Below are 12,146 nucleotides of genomic sequence, written 5' to 3'. Positions count from 1 at the left end.
CTTTTCAATAAAAATAATAGAAAGATAAGATGAGAATCGAACATATAATTCAACACTAAAATAAAATATATAAAAATTTAACTAATTATGAGTTCAAATTTATATATTGAAGTTATTTGAATGTAATATATATATTCTTGTATATGGGAGTACTTGTGTTAAGCCAATGAAATACACGATTAAAAGAGAAAATTCCACACATACGTAATACGCAACGTGCACATGTATTCTATGGACGCATTAACTGAAAATTACGATTAAGTACTGAATTTAAAACACACTTAAACTTTTGATTAGGCAAGTATTGGCATTAACTGTATCGTTCTCTTTTGCAAGTAATAAACAATTGAAAGAAGATTAGGCAAGCTCATAAACTTCTAGAATATATAATAATGGATGAATTTTTCGGACAACCTCTAATAGTAGCCTAAATATAGTAAAACTGCTATATAATTTCAATCACGTTTCTTATCAATATTAATATCATATCAATATCATTAGCCAAGCAAGACAAAATTACGATTTGCAAGTTTAAATAAAACAGTGAATGAAGATAAATAGATAATAAGAAAAGAAAAAGTGAATGAATAATAAAATCAACCAGCCAATACATATATAGTAATAAATAGTGCAATGAGCAACGGGCTTAGGCCCATTTCTCATCAAAACTCCGTAATTATTAAACGAGGACCAAAAAATAAAAGCCACAAATAAACATACTTAACAGTCTAATTAATGTTGAGTTTACGGCATCATATTGTCCAAAAGTTACAAAAGTTTTTAATGCTACTAAAATATTTGTATTTGAAATTCTATTTATTCAAATTCGATCGTAATTTCATATTAAGTTTACATTTTTTAACATGATATTGGACCGAAAAACTATGTTCTAATAGAAATAAGGGCAATTTACCTAAATAAAGTGTTTCATCTTTAAAATTACGCAAATGCATTGTTTCCAAAACGAAGACGCAAATGCATTGTTTCATATATTTATGGAAACCGCTACTGGCAGCAGCGGTTTACAAAAATACAGAATTCGCTGCTGTCAGCCACGGATTACGTTGAGTTGTGGCAGCATGAAAACTGCTGTTGTCTGTCACGGTTTCTGCATGATTATGATTGGTCAGTAGCAGTTTATGTGCATTGAGACACGTGTGTAAACTGCTAGAGGCAACAGCGGTTTACGTTGAGTATGAAAATAAATAATAAAACTAATCTTTATCTAAAAAATTCTATGTTTTACTATTAGTTTTACTATAAAGATTATGTGTTTTTACCAATAGCAGGTTCCATAAATATATGAAACAATATATTTGCGTCTTCATTTTGAAAACAATGTATTTGTGTAATTTTAAAGGTGAAACAATTTATTTAGATAAATTACCCTAGAAATAATAAGAAATTAAAGATAGAATATAATTGAAAAAAAAAAACGATATTCTAAGATTATGGTGGGACCCACTCTTGGCTGGTGGTCCACAAAATTTCCATTTTTCTTACCTCAACGGTATGCCCTAAACCGTACCCGTATGATTCAACAGTATAAATACTGTATTTAGTGGGGATTGTAGAGAGTAGCGTAGCCGTACCGTAGCAACGTTGCTTTCGCTGTACTTCAAATGGCTGAGAAGCAATCTCAGAGACAGAAGAATCACAGAAACACAGAGAAACAAACAAAGAGAGAGAAAAGAAAGGAAGAGAAAAGAAGGGAGATAGAGAGAGAGATTGACCGCCATTGAAGCACCTCTTACAATAATCACATAACAAACTCAACAAAAACTTTTCCATGAACACATTCCCCAATACTCATTCCCATTTTTTTCAATTCCACCATTTCCTTAACTGAATGCTTAGCTTCAAAGCCATCACGCCTCAAAACTCGTCAAATTAGTCAACTCTGAACGTCCATTTGACCTAGAATTCGACGCTTTTTACAGTGTTTTGATTCGGTTTTCTTAGCTCAATGGAGCAAGCCACAGGAGTGCTGCGTGGATCCACTCACGACGACGTCGTATTAGAGTCAATTCAATTCAACGAAGAAATCCGGGGAATCATGGCGCCCGCGCCAGCGCCGGAAAACGCCAGCTCATTCACCGCGCTGCTCGAGCTACCGCCGACGCAGGCCGTTGAGCTCCTCCATTCTCCTGATTGCCCGGCCGCCGATCGGGAACCGCCGTGCCATGTTAGCACCAACCAAAAACCCTACCTTCTTTGCTCCTACGGCGGCAATTTGACCTTCCCTTCCAACGCCGCGCTGATAGAACGCGCCGCCAAGTTCTCCGTCTTCGCTGGCGAGAACTCGCCGCCGGAGGATGCGGCGCGCCTGGCTCCAGTAGCTGTATCCGGCGTGGTGAAGAATGAGCCGCAGGAAACCGACTCGAACCCCAGCTCCACGCAGGGTTGCGTTTCGGATCCCGCTGTTGATACCAAGAATCAGAAGACCGCGAAGAGGAAGGAGCGAGAGAAGAAGGTAACGCTAAGTTCCCCCCCCCAATTTTGCAGCCACTTCGAAGATTAGGATTCTGTTTCTGCGTTCTTGCAAAATTCGGTGCTTAAAGCATGAAGTAACCGCTGTTTATGTGAACTCACAGGGTAAGGGCTCGTCGAAGAAGAGCAAGAGCGTCGCCGATGAGTGTTCCGGCGACGGTGAAAAGCTTCCATATGTTCACGTTCGAGTTCGTCGAGGTCAAGCCACGGATAGCCATAGCTTAGCAGAAAGGGTAACCTCTTAATTTAGAATTAACCACCACTTAATTTAATCATTTAATTAATTACGATCACTTTCATATTTATAGTACAAAGTTTTTCGAATTGATTTTGCTTTTTGTTTTTGTGTTGTAGGCAAGGAGAGAGAAGATAAACGCTCGGATGAAGCTTTTGCAGGAGCTGGTCCCCGGTTGCAACAAGGTCGGTTTTCCGTTTCTTGTGGTCGTAATCTGAAATATATAACAAATCCTCACTTACGAGGATTAATTAATTGTGCTTTATTCGTTTTTTCAGGATTATGCCATCATTTTCTATCTAATTTGTCTCCCAGAAAGTGTTATTATGTTCTCTAGGTTACGGGGTTTAAAACTTTAAATAACGGTTTTTGTCATTGTCACCTTTTCAACCAAGAAAATAAAGTTATTGCTTTTACTTCAAGAAAAGTGTCCACTGGCACCGAGTGTCAAACATGGCATTTGTGTAATTTCATTCTTTCTTTGGTTTTTGGTTTTTGGTTTTTGGGAGGTTCCTTTCTGTTTACAAATCTTTTCAGAGGTTAGTTTTGTCATTTCGGATTTTCAACTCTTGGCCTTTCTCGAGATTCCAAATCTTGACCATCTATTTTCAATTTTATTAAATGGTTTCGGGTAAGTGCATAGAGTTCAATATAGTGCTAATTTTTTGTGAAAAAAGAATACTCCAAGGAATTTTAATTTATATATTATTTAGAATATATTAGAAAACTAAAATTTTAAAATATGTAAAAGTAAAAACATTTAGCATGAAAAATATTAAAATTCATAAAGATATGCTTAATTCTTGTATTTTTTTGGAGATAATATTCGGTGTTATTAATAGGACAAAAAAGCCTATACGTCATGGATCGTACATGACAATTAACGCAATCCCATCTTTTCCCTTTCTTCGGCCTTGTGGGCTTTTATTAAAGAGACAGAATGGCGGGCGATTGGGGCGGAGTAGGAGTGGCCGAGTGGGAGTGGGGAAGATGAGGTAGGTAGGGTTCTACATGCTACTTGAACTATCCGACGGCCATGGGTCCCCTTGGCAAGTGAACTATTTAATCTAATATTATGACGGTGATGGTACCGTCATGTCTGCGAGTTCGGTATCCATCATTTATGGGATGACGAAAATGGGGTAAGCAAATACCAGAGAATGCATAATTTTGGACTGCATATACCAAACTACAAACCTAACTAGCTTGGGACAATTTCAACGTGTTATCAAGTCGCACCTATATAAGATAAAAGGGTAATGTAATGTATCGGTTAGGTGAGGGATAAGATGTGCATTGATATACAAATACAGTTGTTAACTTGTTATCATCAAATATAAATTATTTTACATGATAATCAGAGACATTGCTAACGAAATCGCAGCTAAGTGATATTAAAACATATAATGAAGTAAGTACTAACAAAAAACAAGAAAGAAAAATATTTTATGCAACTATAACAGTGTAATAAAATCAACAAAGTGGGAGTATTTTGGAGTATATTCATGCTGTATTGGTGTCTTCAATCGGAATGAAGTATGGTTTATGGTTCGAACCTCATATATTGGTCATTGAGTCATAATTGAACCCATGAACAACTGTTTATAATCTTCCAAAGTTTGTAACACCTCATCATTTAACAGTCTTATTTCTTTTTGTTTGTTTAGTGAACAGGATGGCACTAGTTTTAATCTTAAATTCTCCTTAGATTTTATTCAAAGCCACACTTTCACTTTAGCATATACCAATTTCGAAATTTGGAGGATTATTTTAAATAGAATTTTATAGGCAGTGATTAGCTCATTCAGTTGAACGTTTTCACTGCAAATTCAGTCATATGAGTTCGACACTCACATTAGTCATTCACTTTGGGGTCAAAGGAGATCTATGTGTAAACAGTTTCATTGTAGACATGATACATGATAGATTACAATGACTTTGTTTGATCCATGTAGCCAACTCCACCTAATGGGATAAGGCTTTGTTGTTGTTCTTGTTGTTGATTTTAAATAGATTTTTCAATAATAATGTTGCAAAAGATAAAAGATTGATGGGCTTTTGCATCAATCCCTTGAAATTTGCCATATTCTGATGTTATTGAAATGCTAGTTGAATTAATATAGTCTATATATGTTTGTCTTTCTGAAACGGGGAAGAAAATCTGCTTGCAGATTTCCCCTAACATGTATTTATCTTCCTGTAGCCAATTTATTTATGATGTTCCATCACATTAGCACACAGGCTTGTTCCATAAATGATACTGTCTTTGTATGATGGAGAAGCCTGAATTATGCAGGCACTCTTTGGTTTTGTAGTGTGTTCATAGTGTTAAATTTTCACAAAATACCTCAGATAGCTGACACGACAAATATTTTCTGTGCAGATATCAGGAACGGCCTTGGTTCTGGATGAAATTATCAACCACGTGCAATCTCTACAGCGTCAAGTGGAGGTCAGATTGTCACATTGCAGACATTTTATGTAAAATTTTAACTATATTTAGGCTAAAGTTAAGTTTTTTTGTTACCGTGAAAGAACATATGCAAGATTAAGAACCTTTCTATTGGGAGATGGAACAGTTTTCTCATTGATTTTCTTTCTGATTACAGTTCTTATCAATGAAATTAGCAGCCGTTAATCCAAGAATTGATTTCAGCCTGGATAGCTTGCTGGCTACTGATGTAAGTGCTATAAACTAATCTTACTCCTGAATATTTCCGTTTTCAATAAATAGAAAGTAATTTATCTACTTATTTTAGCTGGGGGAGTAGTCTAAAGATGCTTGATATCTTTGGCTTAGCTCATTAACTACATACACTTAAGGGGTAATTTATGGCTCTAGAGCACCTTATGTGCTGACGGGGTGATGCTATGGGTGCCATTGGCAGTTTATTCATTATTAATTGAAATGTGATTGATTAAAATGTTAGTATTGTGAGTTGTCCTATAGTAACTGGGTTTCATCATATCTCGAAAGATGGTAGTCACTTGGAGTGAGTTTGTGACATTCTGCTGGATGCCATGTTGGTATGCCAGAACAACTAAGAAAAAGCGAAACACTTAACCCTTGCACAAAGTAACCTTGTTAGTGGCAGGGGCAGCCGATAAATTTATATGATTGCCCTTCAGTTTCCATACATCATTAGGCTGACCTGGTGGTTGCTGGAATTGAAATGAGTGTTTGCTGATAAAATCTCCTTTGCAACTTACAGGGGTCATCTGTAATGGACAGCAACTTAACTAGCATGGCTTCACCTGTTATGTGGCCAGAAAACCTAGCCAATGGTAACAGACAGCATTTTCAACAACATTGGCAATTTGATGCATTCCACCAACCACTTTGGGGGAGGGAAGAAGCCAACCATAATTTCATGACTCCAGAACACTCACTTCTGAGTTATGACTCGTCTGCTAATTCAGGTAGATCACACAACCTAACTTCAATTTTACTTGTTTCCTCCCGAAGGAAACAACTTAATTGGACTGTTTATTTATTCTTATTGTAAATTTTGATGTCTAAAATCGCGAAGGAATCTAGGAAGGAATAGGATGATCGTAAATTAATCTGGCATTCCAGATTTCCAGGATATATTTTATAACATGAATTACAAAAGAAGAAAGATATTTTAAGTTTTGGTTCTTTATGTAACGATTTATAATATTTTATTTTCAACTTAAATTGTGATGCAGCATCTCTGCAGTCAAATCAATTGAAGATGGAGCTCTGAGAACGTACAGAAGTTGTGGCACCGTTAGCTATTATTAGCCTAGTAGTGTATATATCAAATATAGTGTTAGCAGTTAGCAGTGATTTGATCGGTTCAACATTCAGCAAGGTTTCCATGTCTTCTATTTATCAGAGGCAGTTAGAAACCAGAATTTTCGTCTGCCAGAAAGGAAGAAGAATTGGTGTGCTATTCCTTAATATAATTTCTATTACTATCTATATATTCTATACTAACTACAGGGGTCATTCAGTCTATATCAATTGATTGATTGATTCAGATTGTAAAATCATAGAACGGACTATTAGTAATTACTGAACTTTAATAGGAGTGAGTTGCTTTGTTTCATTTAATGCTGCTAAGATGATTGGCTCTTTGTTAGAATTTTGTTGACAAATCTACTCTAATTTTGAACTACTTGTGGTGATTTTTTTTTTCTCCAACGTCTTTAAACTTTTCTCATGTTGATCATAATGCCATATGTCTTGGGTTTAAGTTTTTTTTTTATTATTATTTAATTTGCTGATCCCAGCTACAACAGGGAGGTTTGTCTATAATGTTCGCGTTGTACTTGGATTCCCTTGATTTTGCTGAGGTTTTCATTTCTTTATTTGTTGTAATGATCCGACATTTTAATTGCTAAATAGATGGAGTAACGTTAAATTTCGATGATGTTACATGTATAACTATTTTTATAATTAAATTCAATCTAGTTAGTATAAATCCAGGAAAAAAACGTGTATATACATTATCACTCCTTTTTCTATGTACTCTGAGTTTTTTGTTGATGACAGAAATTTATTGATATAACAGAAATTTTTGTATATAGTGTAAAAGAAGGAGAAATCGTGTAAAAAAAAAGGAGAAATCAAATAAGAGAAGAAATTTAAGAGAAGATGTTGAAGAAGAAAGTGACGACATTGAAGAAGAACAAGAGAAGAAGGGACAATGATGATGATGACAATGTTGAAGAAGACTACGATAACGAAAGAGGAGGAAGAGAAAGAAGAAAAAGCAACAGTGATAAGGCATATATGCATACCTTCAAAGAAAAAGTCAAAAAACACAGTGATTTGGTTTAAAAAAGTTTAGACGTCTAATTTTATTGGTTAAATTATTGAAGGTACATTTGGAATTCAATTATTTTTTACACTAATATTTTCTAACAACTATACTTTTGTATATATTAAAAAGTGTTTGTTATATGAAAAGTATTCCTGTTTGGAATTTAATTTAAGAACAAACATGACGAGAAGATATAACCCTCTCGCAATAGAAAAATTCTTAAATGCTCCATTAGAACTCCTCAAAATGTTCTATTCTTCCTTTGCTCTCATCACGGCCACGCATACTGCCATTGATGACTAAAAGATAGTCCAAATATGGCATGCAGATTCCTAATGTACTTACTTGTCGCTCGCTTGTTTCTTCATTTTTCATTCACCCACACGCTGGTAGAGAGGGGGAAGTGACCTTAAAGTCTTAAACCACTTCCAGTTCCAGTCCTTGCTTGCTTCTTTTGTATGGTAAGTCTTACATATTGGTCGTGTTGTGCGGTGGTCCATCAATTATCACCCGTAGCAAGCCTTCATCCATAAGCATAAGCATGAGGAGAGCATTGTGGGAATGGATCCTCTTATTTTTTTTAATTAAAAAAATAAAATATAATTTTTAATCTATTAATATTTTTTTATATATATATTTTTATCTTATTTATAAAAATAATAATAAAAAATTATATTTTATACTTTCAAACAAAAAAAATGGAGAGAATCTGTTTTTTCTAAAATACCGCAGTAATTACATCAGAAGATTTGAAGGCTGTTTTATGCAGGCTCTTTTTTTTTTTTTTTGTTATTGAAAACATGTATGTGATGTGTTTCATTATGGGGTATAGTGGTGTTAGATCAAGATGTGAGACCATCTTTTTTAATTTGTGCTATAAATAAATTGGACCATACGAATTATTTTGGAAAGAAAATATTATACTTAAATTAGATGGTCTAATTTGTAAAGAAAAAAATTTTGAATTTTGAAAGAAGCAAATCGGACCATCCATTTTATATGAAAAATTTTTTTTAATAAAATAAAAATCGGACTTTCTGATATTTTTTTCAGAGCACTCACATCTGGAACACTCGCACCGTTCGATTTATAGTTCCTTGACATTATACGCAGGCTGCTTCTCCATATAGGTGTCCTACACCATTACCTTCTCCACAATAAAATTAAAAAGCGGTTTTATGCATGCATAATTCTAAATAATTACTCGTTTCCAAATATTAAATATTGAATGAGGAAACCAATTGTTCCATAACTTGTATTATATTTGACAATTGACAACTGACATTTTGAGTCGCTTGTGCCCCTTTATTCCTCCGGGGAGCAATTAACTAAATATCAGTAGAAAACTTTTTTGGTGATGAGTAAAACTACGTGAAAAATAAAGATTTTTATTAAATTTAAAACTTTTTTAATGAATTTTTTTCTTTGTTAAAAGAATACTTGAGCTTTTGCAGTAGCAATACTGTTGAGGTCAGTCGACTGAAAAGAGCCCATACGCCCAGAAATGGCGAAGACACCAATCTTCTCCCTCTTCCAGACCATCTCAATTCTCCTCGTCATCCAATCACCTCTTGCCACGTCACACCCTCTAAACCCCCTCCCAATCATCCTCTCCGTCACTGACTTTGGAGCCTCCGGCGACGGCCTCAACTACGACACCACAGCGATTCAGTCCACCATCGACGCCTGCCCCGACGGACGCCCCTGTCGCGTCACCTTCCCTGCGCCGGGAAAGTACCTGACTGCCACCGTGTTCCTGAAGTCCGGCGTAGTGCTGAACGTGGAGCCCGGCGCCACCGTACTTGGAGGAACTAGGCTGGAGGACTACCCGGAGGACTCGTCGCGGTGGTACGTGATATTGGCGGAGAACGCATCGAACGTGGGGATCGAAGGCGGCGGAGCGGTGGATGGACAGGCGGGGGAATTCGTCGTGAGGGAGGATCCGAGGAAGAACGTAATGGTGAGCTGGAACCAGACAGGAGCGTGCTCCGGCGACGAGTGCCGGCCTCGGTTGATCGGTTTTGTTGATTGCAACCACGTTAGGGTTTCCAACATTTCCCTCAACCACCCTGCTTATTGGTGGTGCGTATTTCTGCTATTGTTTACTGTTTAATTATGAACAAAATCCATGGATTAGAGGAACTTTTTGACAATTTTGTTAGAAAAAAAAAAAGGAAAAATATAGGTAACCAATAATATTATTGAACAATGTGCGAATAATGTGAATTAATAAGGTTAAAATTTAACTAATAGCATTAAATTAGGGTGTAGTGTATTTTTATTTGATTGATAGTTGTTTATATTATTCAAGATTGTCATTGTTTAGCTAACACTCTCCAAAAGAAATTAGTAAGTGTCTTGCATAGAGAATTGGAAGTTTTGTGCAAAAATTATCATATCTAAATCAAAAATGTTATTAGTACACTAAAATTAGCCTCTAAAATTAGCTACTAATATATTTATATATATATAATTTAATTTATTTTTAATATATATTTATATTTTAACATATATTTTATATTAGTGATTAATAATTGATTTTAGTGTCACAGAGTATAATTATATTTAAATTTATTAATTTTTGCACAGAAATAAAAATAATAGATTTATTTTATTATTAAGAAATTCAATTTTTATCCTAAAATATTTTACAATCCCTATATTTACTTGGAAAATGGAACTTTGATTGGGTGGGGACTGGGGTTAAGGTAGTAAGTTTCGATTGTAGATATGGCCTCACAGTGACGGCCTCCACTACGGACAACACCACCACATTCCCATTTACTCATTCAACTTTGATTAACTTTAAATTTAGGTGATTACTTACATAAGTTTGACATATTTGACTAAAGTTAGTATAATATTGTATCAATATCTTAATTATCATCTTCATGTGAAGATATTTTTATTATGTGAGTAGTGACCTTAAATTTCTTTAAAAAAGTACCATCCATGCCATATGCCAATGCCATGGCCTAAAAAGTTTATTCTAAAACTGCAGCTTGCACATGGTACGAAGTAACAACATAAGAATTGAAGATGTTAGAATTTACGGAGACTTCAATATTCCAAACAATGATGGTATTGACATAGATGACTCAAACAACACAATAATCAATAGATGCCACATTGATACAGGAGATGATGCAATATGTCCAAAGTCTTCCACTAGCCCTGTTTACAACCTCACTGCCACCAATTCTTGGATTCGAACCAAATCCTCTGCAATCAAACTTGGAAGTGCTAGTTGGTTTGATTTCAAGCACTTTGTCTTTGATAACATCACTATTGTAGATTCTCATAGAGGACTTGCCTTCCAGATTCGTGATGGAGGTAACAATAATAACTGGTTTCTTCTTTCCTCTCGATTGGACAAACTGCATCACTTTGTTATTATTTTTTTTAGTGAACTTTTTCTTCTCTTCATTTCAATATGTTGAATGCAACACAAGTATTACAAACACATACAGATATCATTTTGAGTGTTCAAGTGCAAATCATTACATGATTAGTTCATGCCCAAATATAATATGAGAGATATGTTGGGCATTTAACAACTAACAAAACCTCTGCCGAATCTTCATGACAGAGGTCGATTTAATTGAAGAACAGAGTGATGACATATCCTTGTAATCATTCTTCTTATAATCTTGTTAGTTCCTAAACATGGTAAAAGTCAAATGCATTTATTATATTGAAAACATAAAAACACTCGGATGTTTCCTTGTTTTGAAATTAGAAGGATGCTTAGGATGATGGTTTGGGAGGATAAACATCTCTTTGGGCTTCTAAATTTATAATTGAAAATTTTAGTAGCTCAAATAAGCTTGCCTTAGTAAGCTTAAAGTTTCATAGAGCCTGATTAAGATGATTATTCTTATTATCTTAGCTTGTGATAATAATAAGACCTTAGTACCGTATCTTGTAACGGGGTCTAAAGTTCTTTGAATTGGCTAATGCAGGAAATGTAAGCGACATTGTATTCTCAAACATAAACATCAGCACAAGATACTATGATCCATTATGGTGGGGGAGAGCAGAACCTATCTATGTCACTACGTGTCCTCGTAATGCAGCCTCAAAGGAGGGTTCAATCTCAAACATACTCTTCATTAACATCACTGCAAATGCTGAAAATGGCATATTTCTATCCGGGTCAAAGAGAGGGTTGTTAAGGAATTTGAGATTCATCAAAATGAATGTCACCTATAGAAGGTTCACAAGTTATGAAGGTGGGTTGTGGGACTATAGGCCAGGGTGCCAAGAATTAGTGAAACACAACACTGCTGGAATGATGATGGAACACATTGATGGTCTTGAGGTTAATAATGTAGAAATGAGATGGTCAAATGAACAAGAACAACTTGATCAGTGGAATAATCCTTTGGAGTTTAGGCCTTCTACTGTGAATAATGTCAGTTTTATTCATTTTAATTCTGGTTTCTACACGAATAGCAAATCAAGTTCATGATTTTTAGGGTCTTCAAAAGGATAAAGATCCAAAGCACATTGCAGATTTGGTTGAGGAGCATTTGCTGCAAATTGAGCACATGTAACATTCAGAAATTTGTGATTGAAAGGCAATGATGTATAATTTTACTGTCCATATATATCAATGTTATTTTATTTTC

At 35.1% G+C, this 12,146-nt stretch overlaps 2 protein-coding genes across 2 annotated transcripts; both read left to right on the top strand.

The window, feature by feature from the left end:
* The first annotated feature begins 1,401 nt into the window (after nucleotides 1–1,401).
* On the top strand, nucleotides 1,402–6,867 carry LOC112696069 (transcription factor bHLH48). The gene is made up of 7 exons (XM_025748662.3): nucleotides 1,402–2,473; nucleotides 2,595–2,723; nucleotides 2,845–2,910; nucleotides 5,109–5,177; nucleotides 5,335–5,406; nucleotides 5,938–6,145; nucleotides 6,416–6,867. Exons 1-7 carry the CDS (start codon nucleotides 1,967–1,969, stop codon nucleotides 6,451–6,453), a joined length of 1,089 nt encoding a protein of 362 aa, XP_025604447.1. The 5' UTR covers nucleotides 1,402–1,966; the 3' UTR covers nucleotides 6,454–6,867.
* A 1,425-nt stretch (nucleotides 6,868–8,292) lies between these two features.
* Nucleotides 8,293–12,146, top strand: LOC112696068 (uncharacterized). Its single transcript, XM_025748661.3, has 3 exons — nucleotides 8,293–9,597; nucleotides 10,517–10,848; nucleotides 11,478–12,146. Exons 1-3 carry the CDS (start codon nucleotides 9,020–9,022, stop codon nucleotides 11,984–11,986), a joined length of 1,419 nt encoding a protein of 472 aa, XP_025604446.1. The 5' UTR covers nucleotides 8,293–9,019; the 3' UTR covers nucleotides 11,987–12,146.

Source organism: Arachis hypogaea, chromosome 6 (assembly GCF_003086295.3).
Source record: "Arachis hypogaea cultivar Tifrunner chromosome 6, arahy.Tifrunner.gnm2.J5K5, whole genome shotgun sequence".
In the NCBI taxonomy this organism is placed as follows: domain Eukaryota; kingdom Viridiplantae; phylum Streptophyta; class Magnoliopsida; order Fabales; family Fabaceae; genus Arachis; species Arachis hypogaea.
This window is presented reverse-complemented; position numbering and strand designations above follow the sequence as displayed.